General features: G+C 41.0%; 1 protein-coding gene across 1 annotated transcript in view; it reads right to left on the reverse strand.

The window, feature by feature from the left end:
• SPAG16 (sperm associated antigen 16) overlaps nucleotides 1–21,813 on the reverse strand; it is a 227,789-nt gene that overhangs the window by 55,634 nt on the left and 150,342 nt on the right. Inside the window, 1 exon segment of the mRNA XM_088523801.1 lies at nucleotides 15,959–16,102. Coding sequence (XP_088379927.1) covers nucleotides 15,959–16,102 — 144 coding nt within the window.

Genomic DNA, 21,813 nt, shown 5'->3' on the forward strand with positions numbered 1-21,813 from the left:
TCATCTAATGTTGGACTGATTTGCAAAAAACACACAATCATTTTTAATACAAAAACATATAGAAATACAACAGTACATGTGCAGTCTTATTTATCAGTAGCTATGTTATCTCTATTCGAATTTAAGATTGTTCATAAGCAGAGAAACTTCTGATCAGTCACACAGAGGGTGAATATCTAATTCAGAGGATCACAAACATTTTTTCCTTTTACCAAAACAAATTAAAAAAGACAATATATCAGGTGAGAAATAAAAAAGTCTTCTTTCATTTCAAACTCAAACTCATTCAAATACATGCAATTAATTTTGCTTGACAACTTTTAGAGGTTTGGTGCTACTCATTTTTTAAAGCAAATAGCAGCACGCTCATGTAATGTGGTACAACAACATACAGGCCAGATTATTTGGTTTTCCATCATCTCACTGCTTTGGGGTGTTTTTTTGTTTGTTTGTTTGTTCATTTAGAATGTCTTCAAGACCAAAGGTCCGTAAGGGATATATGTGTATCTCTTATTCTTCAAAAGATATATCTTTTTCCTTAATTCTAAATACAGGTACCGTTCTACCCTTTAGCAGCTACCAGGGACTCCTAACTGATGCTATAAATTTGCCTCGCTACCAACCAGTAAGGCTGGAAAGAACTTTGGAAATGTTAATTGTTTTCCTCAAAAGCAGATGGAGCATTAGCTTCTCAAACCTTCATGCATGCAATAAAAACACAAATTCCCTTCCATTATATATTCCTTTTTCTTTCAGCTGCATCATTCTCACTGAAAATAGCTCCACACTAATACTTACCGAGTCTTGGACAGACCAATAATTGGGGTCATATTCAGTGAGAAAACCACCCCTTTGGCATGGAGCTGTTCCACTATTCAACCGATTACCCTCATGAAATATCAGTAAAATGAAGGCAACAGCTACACTGATGGTATTACCCTGTAAATATATCAAATATAATATCCACAGTCCAAGCAGCTTCAAACATCCGACCTTTGTCAGGTATTTCTGGACGGTGGCCTTCCCAGCTAGATCCGAACCCAGAGCTGCCGCTGAAGATGATGCAGGAAGAACAGCTAGCCACATATTCTGCACCATAGCAGGTCAGGCAAGACCACAGGCCCAATCCTTCTAAACCCACCCTAGCTATCATTTTTTTTTTAATCAGCAAAAATAGCTGGCAAAGTCCTTAATTCCATCCAGGATGCAGCTGTGTGGGACATCCCTCTTTCCAAGTCTCACCTCCATGACTGGATGACAGCTCTTCACCAGCACTGAACATCATTCCCACCCAGCTTAATCCTCAGCACTGCTGCAGAGATGAAACATTTTCTTCCTCTCCTGTTTACCTGGTAAATAAGAGTCAGGTAGACTTGTGTGCCCTGCATGTTTCGTCTCATGAGTTAATCACAGGGATAACAGTTTAGCTGCAGCAGTTGCCAGCAACAGCCCTGGGAATGAGACAACACTTTTGTTAGTGTATCCTACACATGGCATTAAATGAATGTAGTAACACCTGTGCTACTAGCATTGCCATGTATTATTTATGGAGAGCTGTGGCCATGCCTGATGTTCTGCAAACATTCACTAAGACGCTTCCTTTCCAGAGACAAGTGCAATCTACATCCAAAGACAACGAGCACAGCTTTACATTCAGTGCTGCCAAATATCGATGTCCAAACAAGAACACGCTAAACACAACACAGCTTGTGTTCGAGCTTTGTCTCCTAGAAGAGGAGACTCCTTGCAGCAGTAGGTAACATTTGACTGCAGGTGAACAGTGCAACATCAAGTCAACAAGGTCTTTCAAACTTGGTCTGAAGCAGGTTGTCCTTTACTTCTATGTATGCAGTTATTCTAAAGTGAAGTCCTTCTGCTCCATCATTTGCCATACCAAAGCAGACAAACCCAAGAGCAGCAAAACTCAACAGGAGAACTACAAATAGTGTTAAAGTTGGTTTTAGTCTTGCTCACGTTAGTTGCTAAGCCATAGAGGAAAGACAAAGGTAACCAAATGTCCAGTGCATAACTGGTTCCTTCACAAAGCAAAACAAGTTGCTGCATGAGCAAAGGACCTCCAGAAGCCTGAATGCCTATGGAGGTCTCTGTTGCCTCTTATCCCCATCTCCTGTAACAGCTATACAGCTTCACTCCTCCACCTCCTCTCCACCTTCTTCTATCACGCTGCAGCCACAGGAGTGACAGAGCTGTGGACACTCCACAGCCACACAGAAGCACTGGGTTGGCCAGGGGACATTTGCTAACTGCCAGCTGGTGGCTACCAGGCACAAAACTCCACAGTGCTCTTTTGTCTTCCCTTCCCGAAAACAGATGTCTGTCTCTGCTGTTAAGCTAATATTAATAGGACAGGATCATTTTCCTACTCTGCCATGGTATGTTTTTGCCATGGGTTCTCATTTGCTTCTCAGAAATCCTGCTGAATTTAGATCTGTTGGGTTGACAGGTTATAAAACAGGTCCCTGCAGGAGGGCTGGGTGAGGGGAAAAACCCAGCAAGCAAAGGATGACTTTCCCACACCAGGTAGGAGACTCCACAGCAGGTTTTAGCCAGGAGCAGAACTCTCTAATGCGCTCAAAGGGAGCACCAAGGACTGCACCAAGGGTTTACATGGAAACTCCATCCAGCTCAATAAAATTTTTAAGATAAAAAGTAGACTCTAGAATGGCAGTAGGACTGAAATGCTACAAATGCCCTTTTTAGTTTCAGCCTTCCTAGGCTGCCTCTGATGCTCACTGGGGGAGACAGGATGAGGGTCTAGAAAAACTTGGTGTGTGCAACCCTGCTCAGTTCTTAGTCTATATGAGACCCACAAAGCTCAGCAGAGAGCAAAGATTTTGGTTCTAACAGACTTTGCACCCCTCAAACAGGCTTGGCATTTGGTTCACTTCTGTTTGTTACAAGAACTTGGAGTCACATGAATTATTTACAGAGACATTTCCAACTAAAACCCCTAGGATTTTTGATGCCTATGGTTCATTTTGGGTGCTGTCCTTATTATCCTTAGGGGCTGCAAGTGTCTAAGACATGCCTTATGCTATAATTGTAATATGTTCAAAATAATCTTAAACCTAATCTTATTCTGTTTTATTAATAGTCATAAAAAGACATTTCTACAGAAGGTGAGTGCCAGAATACTTAGAAAGCAGAAATCTGAAAATATATTTTCTTTCCTCATTTATCATCAAGACCAAGGTGAAAAAATAATTACATTTCAAAGATGCAAAATCAATCATGAACTGACATACTATATACCAAAGAAAGGGTTTAAGGCCAAGTAACCAGCAGCTGGTGGACACTATATACGTGCATTTTTTTTGGTCTGAGAACAAAAATACCACCCTGCAAAGCCCTGGAATGCAGGACACAAACTCCCTGCTGGAAATCTTTAGAGAGCTATCAGTGCACAGGATATCAAGTGCAAATACTGGGTAATTTCTCATCCCGTATTGCTAGACCTTTCCAGAACATGGTTATGTCTGTATATTGACCCCAGACAGGATGATTGTCTTCTCTTGCCAGCCCACCTGGCTGCCAGGCTGGTGTGATATTAAGGGGGAAAAAAGAAAGCATCCTTCTGCCAAGGCATGGCTTGCCACCACTTCCGCATGAGGCAGACACTCAGGCTAAGCACCATAAAAGAAGTGATTATTTTGTTTTAATGAAGCTCATCTTGTTTATTAAAACTTCCTTGAGGCTATGTTACACTTCAGAAGCGAAAATTTCATAGCTGCAATAATTTAAAAACGACATGCCAAGAAGACTCTCCCTGGACAACATAGATGAGTTCTCAGGAAATGGATTCAAGCAGTTCAGAAACAAGTCTCAGCTGAGCAGGTCCTCAATATTTTAAGGCATTCTCTCCTCCTAAACTGAGCACTGGTGAGTAAAACTGGCTTATCTAACCACATGTGCAGATACCTGCTTCACATGGTGTGCTTCCCACTGCTCTTCCAGCTTGTCTCTGTTCCAGTGCAGAATTATCCCCTTATTTCAAGGGTTTGGCTGGCTCTAAATGTTATCTATGTTTCTACATCCAGGGTTAGCATCATGATTTTTAATATGGCCACCAAGGAGTATATTCCAATTCAGGTTCTAATCTATAGAGACTACAGCCAGACCTACTATGCTCAAATTCTTTAGCTTGGTAAGATTAACTTACAGCGATATTGAGTGATACCAGTCATGCCAGGAGAGTCTTTTTAAGGAGAAAAAAAAAAAAGAAAAAAAAAGGGAAAAAAAAAAAAAAAGGGATCAGCTGTCTTCCAATGCCATGTAATTAAAGGTAGCCAAATTACATTTTAAACTAAGTTAGACACCTTGTATAAAGCACGTTTTAGTACATGCAAAATTGCTTCTAAGAAAGCTTTAGAAGCATGTCAGGTATGGAATAAAAATGAAGAGAGAAATGATAAACTAGTAGCTGTATTTGAAAATTATATGTAATGAAATGCACGTCAGCAAGACAGATGTTAAACCATGCAGGGCCCTAAGTTAAATATTTTGAGTAAATGCAAAACTACCATATTTTCCAGAAATGGCATCTACGCTATGCCATTCCAGTATTTTCACTCAAACAGTGTAAATGTAAGCTAAGCTCTCCCTAGACACTACTCTATTTTTAAAATAAATGAGTGTATTTAGCCACATAAATCCATGCATAATACCAATCAATAAGCATAATGTGCATTAAACAGCATGTTAATAACAGTATGGTATGCCTAATCTCAGCACCCAACCCATCCAGCTTGTGTCTTTTTCCCTTCATTGGAGTGACTCCAAAACCTCAAATGTTAATGAAGAGCTGTTGAAGTAGGGAAAAATCTGTTTTGGAAGGAGTTCAGATACATGAAATCCATGTACTGAACAGATTTACGACTTATATTAACAATGATAATCCTGTACCACAGTTCCTCTGAAAGCCAAAGTTATGGATCAGGTATTTCAAATCCACTATCATCCCCAAATGGTTGTCCAGTGATGCCTAATGTCAATCAATAGCCAGTAATGAGCCACAGCCATTAATCCCATTTGCATGTTTGTATAAAGCATCATTATTAAGCGGTATATTTATACGCATAGCGAGTTCATTGAGTGCAGAGAGATTTCACAGCCTGGAAGAGGGTTCTGCACGGGGATTTTAACATTGCTCAAGTACCTAACGAAATATTTAATGCATGCTACATAATGATCTGTCGCAGGGACGCTCAAAGCAGCTCACTGGGCAGGGCTTTTTTGGGGCAGCTGATGTTACGGAGTCAGGCCCATGGAATACGATGGAAACCAAAGGCAGGGGAAGAGTTGGTGAGTGGTCACAAGTGTGAGACTGCAGCAGGAAAGCACAAAATGAACCTAGGCTGGAGAAAGAGAAAACAGCAACCAAAATGAGGATAATTGCCTGTTCTCAAATACTTCAAAAGGCTTTCTATGAGAACCGAGATTCTGGGCATGAAGCCTTGTGTTCTCATACCCAACAGCTACAGAAAGGGGAAAACCAAAACCCAAACCCAGCAATTCTCAGAACTGATCCAGTCTGGATGTACATACGGGTATATCAGTGGGTTTTTTCCTCTCTATTCCCCTCCATTTTACATATACTCCCAACACAGTAACTAGAGGTTCACCTGTACCCTTCAGTGGCAAAGCTGGTGCAGAAATCCCCTGCTCCCTGCACGGCTGGTCAGCTCCTCCAGCTGGGCTGCTGCAGCTACTCAGTGAAACAGGCATCTGAAGCCAGGTTTGACCAGCAGGCCATGCAGACTGATTTAAAAACCAACAGTTTACATGGAAACTTATAAAATCCTAGGGCTTCTACCTTGACAACGGACATTTTAGTACAATTCAGCTTTTCAAAGAGCCTTCTGAATATGTTGGGTTTCTTCCAATTCAAATCTTACGAGTTGCCTCATAACTGAATTGCCATTCTCTAGTCAACCCTAACACTAATGTTTGTTATTTTAACAGCTGCACTTTAGGAAATGTGCGTTTTAACAATTTAACAAACATAGATCTCTCCTCCCTCCTTCAGCAGAAGCCCTTGCAGCAGACTTTAGGGACAAAACAATTGCCTTTATTGCGCAGAAGAAAACCATAATGAACCGCAAACATTAAAGGCATCAAGACTATAATTGCTCACAAAGAAACATAACAGAGACAACTCTATTAAGAGCGATGTTCTGACACGTACAGCAGCTCTGACTAGAGCAAAAGGGATGTACTCGGCCAAAACGTAGGAGCGACCAACACGGCCACCAAACCAAGCAAGGAGGCAGCTGCCGCTCCACAGTTCTTTTAACTTCCCACCCAAAATAGGGAGAATTACTGACAAAGCTCGAAGAAAACCTACACAACCCCAAAGCTTCACAAAGAACAAGAAGAATATCCTTTTCCCCCAGCTAAAACAGATGACTTGACATCTGTGAAAGTCGATAACTGCTGGCAACTATCAGGCAGCAGCTGTACCAGGAGCAGCAAAAATGGAAAAATCAAGGTGATGGGGAAGATAGAAACCCCCAGAACTCCATGAAGATTAGGCAGATTCCTATAAAACTTTCACAGAGTATATTCATGGCTCCACTGAAGCTGAACAAATAGGTTTAAAAGTATAGTATTTTATTGGTACTCCATAAAAGACATGTCAATTGAACCTTCCCCGCCTTCCCAGTTCTACCAAAGTTATTACACAGAGGTTATTTTATTTCTTTCAGCTAATTTCTGATCTGTTTCTACTCCAGCTCTAATTACCCACGCAGCTGATCAAAAATTTTCCTCTCAACTGCTAAGAGTCTAAACATTCATATCAAAATATTAAGTGGATTTGAAAAACCGTATAAACTTTTGTCGCAAAGAGCACGATTAAACTTGGCACCTGCTTTTGCAAGCCATCAAGGTAATCACAACGCCTTTCGCCAGCGCAATTCGGCTGATTTAATGCTGCCAATATTAAACACTCCTGTTTGCAGAGCTGAAATCCACACATTGATAGAACAGAGCAGGCAAGATGCAATTATTTAAAATGAAGGAGAACATTCTCCATGAAGCAGGCATCCAGCACATCAGAAAGTTATTTACTATCTAGAAAAGCATAAAATTTAAATAATGTATTATGAAGATAAAATAGCTAAGCAACCATTTGAATAATAACTTTATAAAGACTGGCTAGCCTTTTTTTTCCCCTTCAGGCCTCAAATCTATTTAAGGTCACACTCTTTGGGTGTGGTGATTTCTATTATTAAGGAGGCATCCTTGCCATCCTTGTGATGGGGCAGTAACAAATTCCTGATTAAAAATGACAGGAGTTCATCTGAAGAAGCAGATAGTAAATGCACAGGGTATAGATCAGCTAAAAGAATCCACAAGAGCCCTATTAGAGCTCCCTGCAAAATTCTCAGTTTGAACTGTTTGATTTGACCAAAACCAAATTTACTCGACCTACTAAAACTGTTCCAAAAAGAAAACCAGCTGGAGGATGTAGCACTGCTTCAGCACCTCCTGTCACTTTCTCATGGAAATATATTTGAAAAACTGTGGCCAAATATCCAATTTCATTTGAGTGCATATGTAGGCACACTTAAAATCCAAGAAGAATAAGCGTGCTTTAAATCACATGTTCACAAGGTCATCTTGATGGGATTTCACAGGGCAATCTGCTTTTGAAAAAGCCCCCCTCAAACACTTGTTTTTTTTTACCCTCTGTGCCCCACTTGGGCTGTCTCTGCTAGAGCAGCTTTTGCTTCTGCTGAAAGCAGCCACCGACAGCTTTAACTCTTATGAACTTGGGAAAAACCTGCAGCTTGGTGGCCTGCTTGGATGCAGTCACATTCCTGCACAACCTCCTGTGACACAGGCTTACCTTGTAGTAACCACATATCCTTCCCCTTTGCACAGGGAGCCTAGCTTTGCACACAAATGAAATGAGTAATGCGTTAGTGCAAGCTTTCAGTTAAGAAACAAAGTTGTAGTTTAATACTGGAAACATTCCCCACTATTAGCTCCACTCCAATTTTCAAGCCATTTTCAATTGGTACTTTTTGAAAATATATATGTAAGGTCACCTGTGTCACTAACCACAGAGCAGTTTCATCCAAGGGCAGTGAAGGATGAATATATTCTATCCCTACATATTTTCTTCCAGCAGTTTTTTTGCAATATGCATTTGAGTTGCTTCACAGAAAGCCTCCTGCTTGGGGCTGCTGGCTCCCTCCTCCCTCTCCTAGGCTGTCCTCGGCATTTATCTCTCCTGCTGTTTGCTGAATTATTGTAATGGGGATATTATTAGCGCAGCGTTCTAACTTGGAGTGGTCAATACTTCCACCAACCAAGAAATAGAAGCCCAAGGTAGTTTTTCATTACAGAATGGTCATTCCCGATGAAAAGCAAAGCCTATTCAGTAGCTGCACTACAGAGCTGCAGATTGTTTGCTTTTTAAATCAATATAATGATAGACTTTTAAGGATCCTGATATAAGAAAAAGTGATTGTGTTTTGTATTTTGTCCTGCAAAGTGTTTCTAGTTTTCAAGGACACTGGAGCAAAAAACCACCCAGAATCAATGCAACAACACACAAACCCAACAGGCCGGCGTTCAAGGCAGAACACAACAGAAAGGTGCAATTATCACCCTGTGTTTTGCCGGGCTTATTTCAGAACAGACTTCTCCAAGGAAGAATAAAATGAGCTACATGTGTTCCATTTTTTTTAATAGGTCCTCACCAACAGTTACTGCCTCACTCTTCAAAATGCTATAAAGCATATTATGTATCTATGTTCCAGAAACCCAAAGAGAATAACACCAGGTTGCACGTGCCAGAGCAGATTAGTCTAGGTAGAAACATAGGGCTTGTGAGGGTGGGTGGAAGGGGCAAAAATTTTAATCAAGTCCATTACCTGGTTATTGATTTCTTTTTGCCAGACTGATCCTGCAGAATACTTATAAAGCTTTTGACATTGAGATGTTTGGCCAAAGATATTGGATTAGTCTAAGCAAAAGCCCAGCTTCTCCTGTAATCTCTCATATTTCATTTATATGTGATTTATTCCTTTGTCCAGCAGAGGCTTTTTATTGATAGAAATAATGAGATGGAGAATCCCAAAGGTAATTTAATGCCCACCAACCCAAACACATTTGCCAAGTTAAAACAGCCAGCTGAGCCGGCTGGTGAGGGAAGGTTGTCACAGGAGCAATGTTTTCTCATGTACCAAGTCTGGAAGCTGCCAAAGACTTTGAAACAAAGAAAACTACTCCTGAAATTAAAATTAGTATAGCCACAAACATCAAGTCTATGGTCATGTCAGGTCTATGGCATACCGTGTTAAGAATTTCCAAAATAATTTCTTCTTTGAAGAACGAATGCAACTTAATGTTAATACAGTTTAATAAAGCACTTGAATAAACACCTAGTTTGATAAATATGAAATGTTATTTAAAATCATGATGACCAAAATTAATCATGCCACACAAAAGACTTTTCTAATGTAATCTGTAACTGAAAGCTTTGTTGAACTACATGAGAATCAAAGATTTGCTAAGAAATTAGATCTTTATACCTTTGCAAGACAAATGCATTCCAAAAGTCCCAGTAAAACATGCCAGAGATCTCGTATTCCCTTAGTAACTATCAACAGTAATAAAAAGATAAATGAAGTATATCTGTTTCTGCAGCAAACCTGAATTAGGTTTTAAAGTCTCTATTACTGTCTAGTCTCTCCAGGCACAAATCAGAATAATTCTATTCCACTGACAGACGACAGATTCTTCCGATTAACACAAGCCTTAACTCTTCCTTTGGTTAACACATAGAGTTGGTTTTTAAGTCTCAGCCTTGTCTAATGGATGATGAGGAACTCATAACTTGGGAAGCAGCAGCAATACTAGGAAAATGCACAATTTTTTCATGTCACAAAAAAAAAAAAAAAAGAGGGGGTCAAGGAGAATATCTGAGCACACTAACTCTACCATTACCATAATGGAACTTGAAAGGGTTCCCCAAAGAGCAGATTCTCCGTCTGGTCCTTCCTCAACACATAGAAGGATTGCCTTTGGTCCAGAGCAGGTTACCATGTAGGATGTCATGTATGACTAGCTGGTAGACAAAGAATTCTTTAAAATCTCAAATTCTGAACTTTTCTAAAGTCTCTCTGTCAACAGATTTTTTTGAAGAGCTCCAGAAGGATGTGTGAAGGTCTGTGAAGAATAGCAAGAGCTTCCAATAGCAAGGTCAAACCACACTACCTACTGTTTATTTACAGCTTATGTACAAATGCCGCTGTCTTGAACTAAAACTAAGAGACATCAGTTTGTAAAGACATTTTGCAGATCCAGGAAATATAACCATAACAGCAGCTGTTTGATCTTAAAGCTTTCCTAGCTCCAACAAATAACTGTAGCATCCATACTTCCAAGTCAATATATTCAACAGGATGGTATAATTGATAATCCCAGTTTCTACACCCTCTCATAGAAATAAATATAATTCTAAGGCCAATACAGGCAACTACTGAATCATGAGGAAGAATGTATTCGCTGTCAGGAGAATTTAAATTATATTCCTGTGACTAAAGAACCCTAGACATTCTCAATACGTCATCAAATCCCTTTTCCTTGCTGAGGATTCACTGGCCATGGAGAGTTAGTTATTAAAGAAATACTAATTTGCAGCATGTCACCAGGTAGAAAGCTGTGGAATTTTAGCATCAGATTGTCTGACTGTCTACATACCCTACAGCAGTTTCTTTCTGACTGTCTACATACCCTACAGCAGTTTCTTTATAAACGCTGATGTAAAAGAGCATGATCGTGGCCTGGAGGAGTCATGTGGATTGATGCATCAGTTGCTACCAGTAACAGCAGCTTCCTCATCAGGTCCCCCTATAGGAACCAACAGCTGGAGGGATGGGAGAAGGAAAAGGGAGAACATTCCCTGGTTGTAACTCACCGTGAGAGTCAAAGCACTACAGCTCTCAAGCTACAATCAAGTACTACAAGGCTGTCAAGGCTGATTTTTGTGCCACAACATTTCCCTGGGTTCTGCAGGCACAAGCTCCCTCTGGGACGCTGTGAGCAATGAGTGGTGTCAGGTTCAGGCAGTCACCTTTGAGCAGCTGAGCATGGTTGCCTTGAAACGGAGTCTATCCGCTTTTTTTCCGTGACTGTCTTCCTCCTGAATTTTGACTCTTCCACTATTCCTTCGGGGGGTTCTCGCTCCTTTTTGGATTACTCATCCACTAGGCTCTGTGTCCTGTTCACTTTTCACAGCACAACTCCTCTGTGGATAGTTTCTTCACGAGCTCAAATGATTAATTGATAAAAAGAAATAAAAATCATATTAAAAGTAAAAGAGTAAACCCACCTGGACTGCAATTCACTCCAGTTTCTCAGCTTATTCTGACTTTGATCTCCAATATGGACTTTTTTTTTTTTTTTTGGTAAATCTTGAAAGTTTATGCAGGATGCAGAAATCACTTCCACTCAGATGGAGTCTTGCTACCTCTTTTTCATGGTTTCCAACTACTTCTCTGAAACTTTAAGGAAACATTCCTTTCCTGGCCGCTCCCACATTCAGGATCTTACCAATATTTAGCGCTTGGATTTCTGCTCAAATCCTTGCATTCAACCTGGTATATATTTCGCTAATTCTTTATACACAGTATCTCCTACCTATCCATACATGTATTTTCTTTAGTGCATCCTCTTTTTCCCTTAGCTTTGAAAGATGTAATCTGCTGCTGCTATTTTTTCAAACCACAGATTATTCTTTTGGCCCTTGTCATCTCTCTCGCATCCCCTCACCATCATTTTTTCCAGCGTATCAAGCAAACTATCTTCCCCCCCCCCGCCCCCAAGATGCCTCATAAATGGTCTGTATTTTTCCCTAATTACTGAAGAGACAATTCCTACCTCCATTTTCCAAAAGCAGCATAATTTACAGAAAATCTACACACTTCAAAATAACTGCTAGGCATTTTGGGGTACAATAAACTGTTAACCATTTTGATTCCTTTCCTCAGCAACTAAGTGCACTGAAATAGCACATGAATGAAGCCAAGCAATTCTGCATCTGTCTCAGGTAAAAAGATATTTGAAACGAGATGACAATTTTCAGTGTAAGCTTTACATAATTTTCAGTACATGCACTTCATACATTCCAGAAGGTGGGTAAACAGAAGTTCGTTGTATGCTGCAGACTCAATGTTTGCCTGAAAAGGGCTACAAACATTTTAGAAGAGTTTACTTGATTAATATTTATGAATATATTAAGGATGATACATATTACACCAGCACAAGTGCTGAGCAAGAATAAAATATTTTACTGTTCAAAGATTGTATAAGTCATTGAGACACACCTTGATTCTTGAGCCATCTAGAAAGGTAAGTATTAAAGGCAAGTAAGTACACTATATATCCTGAAATACCTTAATGCCTTTAGAATCTGCTTCTTAAAAATGCATCATGAACTTCCTCTGCTCATTCTGGAAGCTGCAGAAGATGCAGATTTTGCCCATTTTGCAGACATGCAGGCCACCCGGCACAGTCAGCACTCTACGCACCTCTTCTCCAGCTATCCCGAATTTCAACACCTGCTTGAAGACCCTGCTGTGACAGGAGTCATTCTGGCTCCCCACACCTTCCTACATATAAAAGCTAAACTGGAAAATGTTTCGGAATTTTCGATAGGGACAGGAACTTGGAAACAGCTAATCCATCTGCAAAGCACTCTTCAGCCAGACTGGAGTAACAACTTGTTTATTTTTGAAGTCTGACCAATTTTCACCCCAACTTCAAAAAGGAAACACTGTTCCCCGCCTTCCTTCCAGCTGCTCTGCTCTGTAGATGACCAGACCCGTTTGAAGTTTTATTTAAAAGGTTTAAAGGAGAATTCTGCTCTGAGATCTGCACAGAGCATCCTGGTGGTGATGTGCTGCTCCCCTCACATGGCAGAGCTGGTTCTGCTTTCCCTTCGTCTCTCATCCTGGGAGCCACTGTCACCTGGGGAGGATGTGGGGACCCCCAGCCCTTGGACATCCTGAAGGGCACTGGGCACAACAGAAAGGCCCCACTGTGTTGGGCTCCAGCAAGAGCTTTCTCCTCTACCCTCTCTGCTCAGAGGAAGAAGAGAAGCCTCTGCAACTCTTCTTAAGTGAAAATAGTCATGGAATGAAGTTTCCCAAAAACTGCATTGGCAGTAAGAGGCACCCAAAGACCTTCAAAAGACTTTTACCCCAAAGATTTAATGGCTTTGCAATACTTGTGGTATTGCCATAGCTTGGTACTGTAACCAATTTAAGTGATGACCCTCCTCGCTGACATACCAATTGCTGGGGAAAGCAATTTTCAGAGCCTGAAAAATACCTTTAGCCTTGGAGACAGGGAAGTCTCTACTGCCAAACCATGTTATCCCACTGCTCTTGGAAAAGCTGGAGAAATTCTTAAAACAATGAAAAAATATAGGTTGAATTTAACAGCAGCTTGAGATTGAAGAATACAGATCTTCACAGGCACCAGTGGAACTTGTGACATCACCCCTATTCCCTATTGCGATATGACAGCAATGTCACCAACGTGACCATTTGGATGATAGGTTTATGGGTTGGACTTGACGGATGATCTGGAAGGTCTTTTCCAACCATAATACCTCTTTGATTTTATGATTCAAAAGCCATTTAACTAATATTATAACAGTAAGAATGGACTTGCAACTCCCTTGTAGGTACAAATGCACCCATTAAAGGCAGAAACCTAATTGTGTGCACAAACATCCTCTGTGGCTACTCACACACTATCTGCCTCTTCAAGACAGGGCTGAACCTGCGCTGTTGTAAAACTTATTTTTCCCCTCACAGAAGATTCAGAAAGAAAAATTTAGGTTTTACTGTATTGATTTTTTCCGTTTGTAGCAAAGTGCCATCTTGTCATTGAAAAACAAGCATTCAAGGCCTGGAGGCCTCATGTGAATTCTTAGACCACTTTGAGTCACATTTAATTGGCATTACAACTTGCATAGCATCTCTTTCTGGCAGGCGCAGTAGGGATATGCAAAAAGAGAGCTTAGACTGTAAATAGAGAATTGGGACCAGAGGATTGCAGAAGCTTCTGAACCTGACTTTGCAGGTGGGGGAAAGGCAGTAGAAAGGTTAAATGATGTAACCAAGAAGAAAAAAGAAAGAGTGGACATTTTACCCAGGTATCTGGACCAGAGCTTAACAACTCCGTCACAACACATTTTTTTTCCTCCTTTTAGATTAACAAAGGCCATCCTACATTTGATTCCAGAAAGCTTCCAGGAGAACTTCCCATTTGTATTTCATTAATTTCACTCCCAGAACACCTGACATATAGCAGGAGAAAGGAATGTACAATTAAATGTATTGTTATATAATATACACTTTATCTAGTAACAGAAGACAATATTGTAACAGCAGTACTTTCAAATCACTCCACAGCATTCAGCAGGAGTCAATTCCTACTGCAAATGAATAATGATGTACCTCAACTCATTTTAATTTCAATAATTGAATGAGAAATAGGAAAGCCTATTGAAAGGACTGTATTCTGGTCAAAGACTAATGAGAAAATAGTTTTGAGTCTCTGAGTCAGTGGGTGTCATGGTAACACTGCATTATTGAAATCTGATTAGCGTGCCCAGAAGCTTTATAAATGATAACATGCTCTTCTAATTATTTCCTTTCTTTCCTGTGATGAGCTTTATATTCATGAGAGGTAAGAGGTAAGGCATCATTCTGTTTATCTCTAAGTTAGACTTAGGATGTCCAGCACGCCTGCAAATTCAGCGCGACCTGTCTTTCAGTAATAGAAAAGTATTCCTGTTTTCATAAAACAAAAAGCTGGGACTTTGATTTCTTCCTCTAATTGTTTTATATGCAATTGTCCAAGTCAAATACCACTCTGCCCTTTTAAAGACACAATTTTGTTTCTAAGGGTATAGACAGAAAAAAAGATTACCGTGAAACTTCAGTATCTAGCAAAATGTCTGTTTCATTGGAGAAAAAATGCAGGATAAATTCCATCCCAAGAAGTATTCCCACATGTTTTTGAGGCTTTGAAGATGAAGAGGAGATTTTCTTGGGCTTAGAGGATGGTGTGCCTGTTTGGTAACTCATTGCAACCTCAGAAACCACAAAGAACTTCAAAAGTAGAAAGGATTCTTTCCTTTTTCCTGCAGAAAAGAGCTAATATTGCTTCACAGAAACAATACAATGAAAATACAAGGATGGAGGTTTAATAACACTCTCAGGTGAGTAGCCTGGCAGACAGTACTGAGCTCTATTACCACTGCAGCCTCATAAATATGATGCAAAACCATTTAACCATAGAGAAATCCAGTCTCAAATGGAAACCTTTTCTTTCTCAGAGTGCAACAGTATTTTACTTCATAGCAGAATGACTATGAAATCTGCTCCACATTTGGCCTATTTCTGTGACCCTTGAGAGCAAAATCCACCCCCCCCCACCCCACTCTAAGTGTTCACTTTCACTTATCAGTTTAGCTTTGAATTTTTATTAAGAAAAAGAAGGAAAGCTCACGTTATTCTCTGGGTAGCTTGAAAACACTTAGTCATAGGACAAATAATGCTTAATACAAGAAATCAACTTTTCTGTAGTATTAGTAATGGGGTTGCATTTGTCACAGTGCATGAATGTAGCGAAAATTAATACAGCTAGACCTAGGAAGCTTATTACTCCTCATTATGTGCATTGGCACGTGGACAAAGTTGAAGATGCACAAAATACTAAAAGCAATCAATCTTAAGTCAACACGCTGAAAGCCAGAGGAACATTTATCTACATGTTTGGAAATTCAGCAGAGAGCGCGGGGTTACACGGGGAATAGAAAGTCATCAAAGCAGGGCAGCGAGCAGAGGAAGAGCAAACAAGGGCTCCCTGGCAGGGATTAGTGCTGCTGCTGGGTACTGTTTACACTCACCTCGCATGGAAGCCGCAGCCAGGAGGGCCATCGGAGCGACCTTCGCCTGTCACCATGATGTCCCCATCAGGGAAGCGCCGCATTTTCCAGACAGGACATTCGCTGCCGTGGCCACCATGTTTTTTGAGGGGATGTAAAGCCAAGCTGCAAGAGAAAAGACAGGCGAGATTATATCCTGCATCGCTTTCATCTTCTGTGCCATGCACAGCTCTCAGATTAATTTGATGCAGGGCAGCATCTAAAGACGACTCTGGTTTCATACTGACTGTACAAGCACTGCTGCTTTCTATGCTCATAAGAATTTAAAATCTTTGCTATGTAGATGAGTTCCTCCTTCTGCTGAAGGAAACAGTCAAACATAACTGACTTCTGTGAAACCAGAACTGTTTTCATACACTCTTGGAGTTCCAGCTTATTAAAACTTAAAAAAATAAAAACTCTGTTAGATTTTGCTCCTAGAAGGAAAGCAATAGGGATAAGATATAAACAAGCAAAATCAAACAAAATCCACATGAATCAATATTTCCACACAATCTTCAAAGCCTTGGCTTGCCCGCCTGCTGCAGAGCATCAAAGGGAAGGACGGACGCGCGCTCTGCTTTTTCCATCGTACCCACATGTCTAAAGTCACCCGTCACCGAGACGGAACTCGAACAATAATCACAATCCACTAGCTATGGGCTTTGCCATCACTGTAGCACCTACTCACTGGCACACGGATACAGGCAGAAAAATCCATTTGGAAGCTATATTCTAAGGGTGCTACATACTTTCAGTTTATGTCATACAGCAAATGGGGAAATAATGGAAATCACAGCCCACCATATTCACATCCTGAAAACTCACTTTATTTTTAATTTGACAACTGCAATATGCCTAAAATAGACATAAAGAAGAAAAACCTGTTGGAAAGATAATAAGTAGCATATTTCACATGCTTATTGGATGTGAGTTACTGCAATGCTTCAGTATTTGCCAAACTGAATGGTATCTAGAAGTCAGCTTAAGGCCCAGAAGCAGGTTATTAAATCTACCAAATCTGGCATCCGGAAGCTAAATGCAAGGAAAAGGAAGAGGAATCATAACCTGTGTGTGCACCTTTTTTCGGTCGTTCCATCAGAGCTGACAGTTTGCAGAGAAAAAAGTTTATTAGAATAGAAGTAGAGAAGAAAGAAAAGATGCCAAGCAGCCAAAGAGGAAGAAAGGAGAGGTCGTAAGAAGCACATAACTACTCCACTAGAAAAAAATCTTTTAAAAGAAGTGTCTTTCTTCTCCATGCTAATTATTTCATAAAATTCCCTAAATCAGAGCCACAGTTTCTATTATCCTAGGAAATACAATATCAAATTCATGCTAAAAACTAGAATTTCATCAGAAAATAAAACTGTTTAAAGCACCATTTAGGAAGATTTTCACTTTCTACAGATGCACAAGGTGGGTTCGTGTGTCAGATCAAGGAGCCTGGATTTTATATATTCTCTGATCCCTTAAACGGAGTGAAACACTGCCTGTCCTTGCACGTGCGGGCACATTGAGGTTGTTCTGCGCACGGCCACGCAGGGCATCCAGCCCACAGAAAGAGGGGCAGGATTGCAACTCCAAGAGGAGCACTCCAGCTTCTCAATCTGGACACCCAATTCCTTTCTCCAAGTATTTCTGCCGTGAGCTGCACGCGTGCAGTGCCAGGTATCCCCTTTCCTCAGACTTTCTATCCATTCTCCTTTTTACCACCTTCCCAAGGACCTGCTTTCCCCCTTCCTGGGGAGGTGCTACACAAGCCCAATTCCATCCTTCAGGCCATGCAACCTCTTGCTCTAAATCCAGAAAATAAGAGGCAATCTAGGGCCTTCCTCTGTGTTTGGAATTGGCGTCTGAAGAGCCTTGGCTGGCTCCCACAGCAAGCTGTGCTTTCCTTCACCAGCTCCAAGGAACAACCTCCCCAGCTTTGAACCTTCCCACCACACTCCCAAGTCCAGCTTTGAAATGTCCAGCCTCCCATACAGCTTCCAAAGAGCTTTGTGATGATCCATAAAGTGTATTTAAAATGCAAGAAAATAATATCTTGCCATCAGAGTGAAGCCCATAATTTTGCAGTCTTTTTTTACTTCCCTTTTTAATTGCAGAGCTCTTGTACAACACTGGGGCTGTCCACGGTTTTCTTCTCCATGGCATTTTTATAGACACCCAATGAACACCATTTAATTAACAGCAAGCTGGTGACACAGCCACTCTTGAGTTGCTCCTAGGATGGGAAGCCCATTCATCCCCAAAAGAAGCACTAGAGGCACCATTAATTAGGCCCCCTTGTCTTCATTTCTGGCAATCCAGCATTGTATAGATTTTTGCTTCATCTCTGTTCATAGGCTCTAATTATCTCCAGCACAGAAGACGTGGGGTAGATTGGAATGAAAATCAACATGCGCGAGAGGAACATTAGTTTTCTCCTCCTCCTGTTTTGGGATGGAAGTTGGATCAGAGGAGACTTGCCAAGACAAAACCCCTCTCATTTGCTGTCATTGAGTACATAAATACCCATGTTTACACAACTCCTTTTGGCATCATAAGCCATTCTCATGCCTTCAGCACTTGCCACGGTAGATATATAGCGCTCCCAGTAATTTGCTTTTGAAGCAGTCATCAATTACTTTATTTTGACTGAACTATAAATAAAAAAAGGTATTTTCAGATGCAAAATACTTTACCATGTACTACATTTAAGCATCATATAGATATAAAATCAACCATCAAGTGAGAAAATGTTATAACCCCCAAATTGTCTGTGCAACCTTAGAATTAGCCTGTTTTCAAAGCTCTCAAAGCATCTATGACACATTACATAGCTTGGAGAAAGGACCTTCTGGTTGCTTGAGGTTATCTCAAATCCCAGGATAGTGAAGTTCCCCCAGAGTCCTGGCAAACTCAGTGCACAAAACAGACAGTGCTAGTATATGAAGGGCATGGACTGAACAAAAGCATCATCTCAAACCTCTTCCAAGTCATAAAAGAACAATAATCAGCTTTTCACAGCACGGGTTTCCTTTGCATCTCGGGAGACTGCAGGAGCAGCAAGATTTCAAAAACTCAAAATCTAGTCTCAAGTAGGCACTCAAGGTGAAGAATGCAAAATTAATGACCAGCTGAGCACTTCTTAATGACTTGTCCAGCCTCACACAACTGCTCTGGGGCAGAGTAAGGGCAAAATCCACTGCCCGAGAGTGTCACATACAGGAGTTATGCAGAAATATGCTCCCAATATAGATAGAATTTAGCAGCCAAATTCTAATATAAGGTTCTACTGAATATCACTTGTGATATCACTTTTTAGAAACTCATCATTTGGTCAAATTTATGTGCATGCCCAGATACTGGCAAAGACTATTTTATTTAATGCCAAGAGCTACTTCTGTACCAGAAAGCTCTTCTCATACATTTCTTACTCCAAAATATGAGAGCAGGAGAGTTCCTCTTGGGTAAAATAACATTTTTCTTAGTCCATGAGCCATTTTAGCTGCTGCCTTCTTGCACAAAATATTCGGCCTTACTCAGATAGCTAGCATGGAAAATTTCAGTCTGAGTAGTTACATTTTGATTAGCTACAAATAGCTGAACACTCAGTTCTCTAATGGAAATGGTGAGGAAATTGTAGATATTTGTTCCCCTAACATCAAGCCCACTAGCTGTGTTGGAACAGAACAGTAGAACATGTAAGCCTGGATGTTTTGAAAGCAAGAATATAACAGGGACTGCATTCGTTAGAGAATCCCTATTTATTAAGGCCTCAAAGGAGAAGTATATGCCTAAATATTGGGACATCAATAACCCTACTGGAATCGCTGGCATTGTTCACTTGCATAAACGTAATTACATTGCTGGACAGCATCCTAAAAATCCAAAGATGATTTTTTTTTAAATGTGAAACATTATTCTTTCTGAATTTCACAGGTCAGTAGCTAGTACTAAACTCTAGCACAAATTAACCAAACCATCAGGAATCATTCCTGTTGCAACGGATCATCACTGGAAAGACCTTGTGCTGCATTTTCCTACCTCTCAGAAAACCCACTGAGAGGCAACTCAGCTCCACATTTGATGGCCGTAGTTAGAGGATCGCTGTCCCGTCCGGATCCGTACGGTCTCACTCCAAGCATCAAATCATCACCAAGGTCAGTCTCTAAAGTGACAAGTAAAGGGATAGAGGAACATGACAACATTCCAAATCATTAGAAACGTGAATTACCACATCACAAGAGGCTCCAAAGTCCCTAGTTTCTAAATATAGGGGGACAGATCTGACAGTCATGAAAATCCCTTTACTCTGTCTTTCTTTATGAGCACAAAATGGGACACAGAGCAAAGGGAGAACAGATTCAACTGATCCTGTGTTTGAAGCACCCTTCAGTGTACCTGATAGTTCTTCCTTACCTAATTAACTGGGGCTGGAGGAAGAGAAAAACGCACACGAGACATCTCCCAGTAGAGAAGAATTCTTGTCAACACTGAGTCCCCAATTTCTCAAGAACTTTAAAACAAAAACATCACCAAAGCCTGTTTTTTTTTTCCTGATTATAACTTATCCTGATATGTCTTCCCTGAAGCATGTCTCACTAATGCAGTCACTTTTAGCACCTCTTCATCTCAGCTTGAGCTACCAGGTCTCCCCTGCCATCCCACTTCAGCAAGGCTTTTAACACTGCCGTTCAACATGGGGCTTCGTTGTGCAGAAGTTTCATCACCAAAACCTTTGCATTCTAGTTTGAGGCTTTGAAACCTACCTTTTTACAGGGAAATGGAAAACGGGAAAAGGCTTTGAAAGGAGAAAATAAGAAATAAAACAAAAAGGAAAGCAAAGAGTATAAAATAGGTAAGTGGGGGGAAACACCCAAAGCTCGTAAGCTTTGTTTCATTTACGTTAGTGCTAGCCCGCAGGCTAGGGACAGCTCACACAGACACAAGCATTTAAAAACCTCAGTCTTGGCTAGTACAAGTCCCGGCTCTTTCCTGTGCTCCTGCGACTCAGGTTGCAGGAGGAGGAAAACTTGCTAGCATCGCCATGCCCCTCGAGTTCACCTTCCAGAAGGCCCTCAGAACTCCAATCCACACCCCCAAGGCCAAAAGCTGTACTAATTTAGGGCACTCTCTAACTGATGCTGTTCACCAGGCACCTTCAGTCTGAGCTGCCTGGCTGTAACAAGCGCATGGTTATTCCTGCACACCGTGAATTCACGCGCTTCTGAGCTTGCCAAAAACAGCTCTCCTCTCAACAAAAATTGACTTTGGAAAGGCAGCGCTCCACATAACGCTGGGTGCCTCTGCAAACAGCCCCAAACCACACTTCGCTATGCTTGACAGGTAAAAACAAGATTCTGTGGGGATGAGATGGGAATAAGGTTCATTTTGTGATGTTCAGACCCCGCTAATTCTCTTTGGATTTCCCATGTTGGTACCTGCCTGGGATTTTGTGCAAGAGATGCAATTACAGACCTGCAGGTCCACTCTGAAGTCATTTTCTCCTTAAAGATTCAAGCCCAGACTGTCCCTCAGAAAAATTCAAAACTCTGAAGAAGATTTTGGTGTATTTTCTGCAAGATTAGGGGTACTTCAAAGCAAGCCAACAAGGAGGAACGAGTTCAGCAATGACTCCCATGAGCCCCTGGCTCCCTCACTGCACACCTATCAGAAGCAATTTGCCCACCTGAGCCAGCTCTCCAGGTGCCCAGGTAATTAAGTACTGGTGCTCTCCAGGTGCTGCAGGTAATTAAGTAATTAATCCAAACAAAAGGGAGGAGACAAACCCAAGGTAAATATCAATGGTGTTTGAGAAACCTCATGCTTGGGCATGGGAGCTGTGCCTCCTG

The sequence above is a fragment of the Tinamus guttatus genome, unplaced genomic scaffold (genome assembly GCF_059628265.1).
Source record: "Tinamus guttatus ecotype Peru unplaced genomic scaffold, ASM5962826v1 Tinamus_guttatus_pri_ptg000197l, whole genome shotgun sequence".
NCBI lineage: Eukaryota > Metazoa > Chordata > Aves > Tinamiformes > Tinamidae > Tinamus > Tinamus guttatus.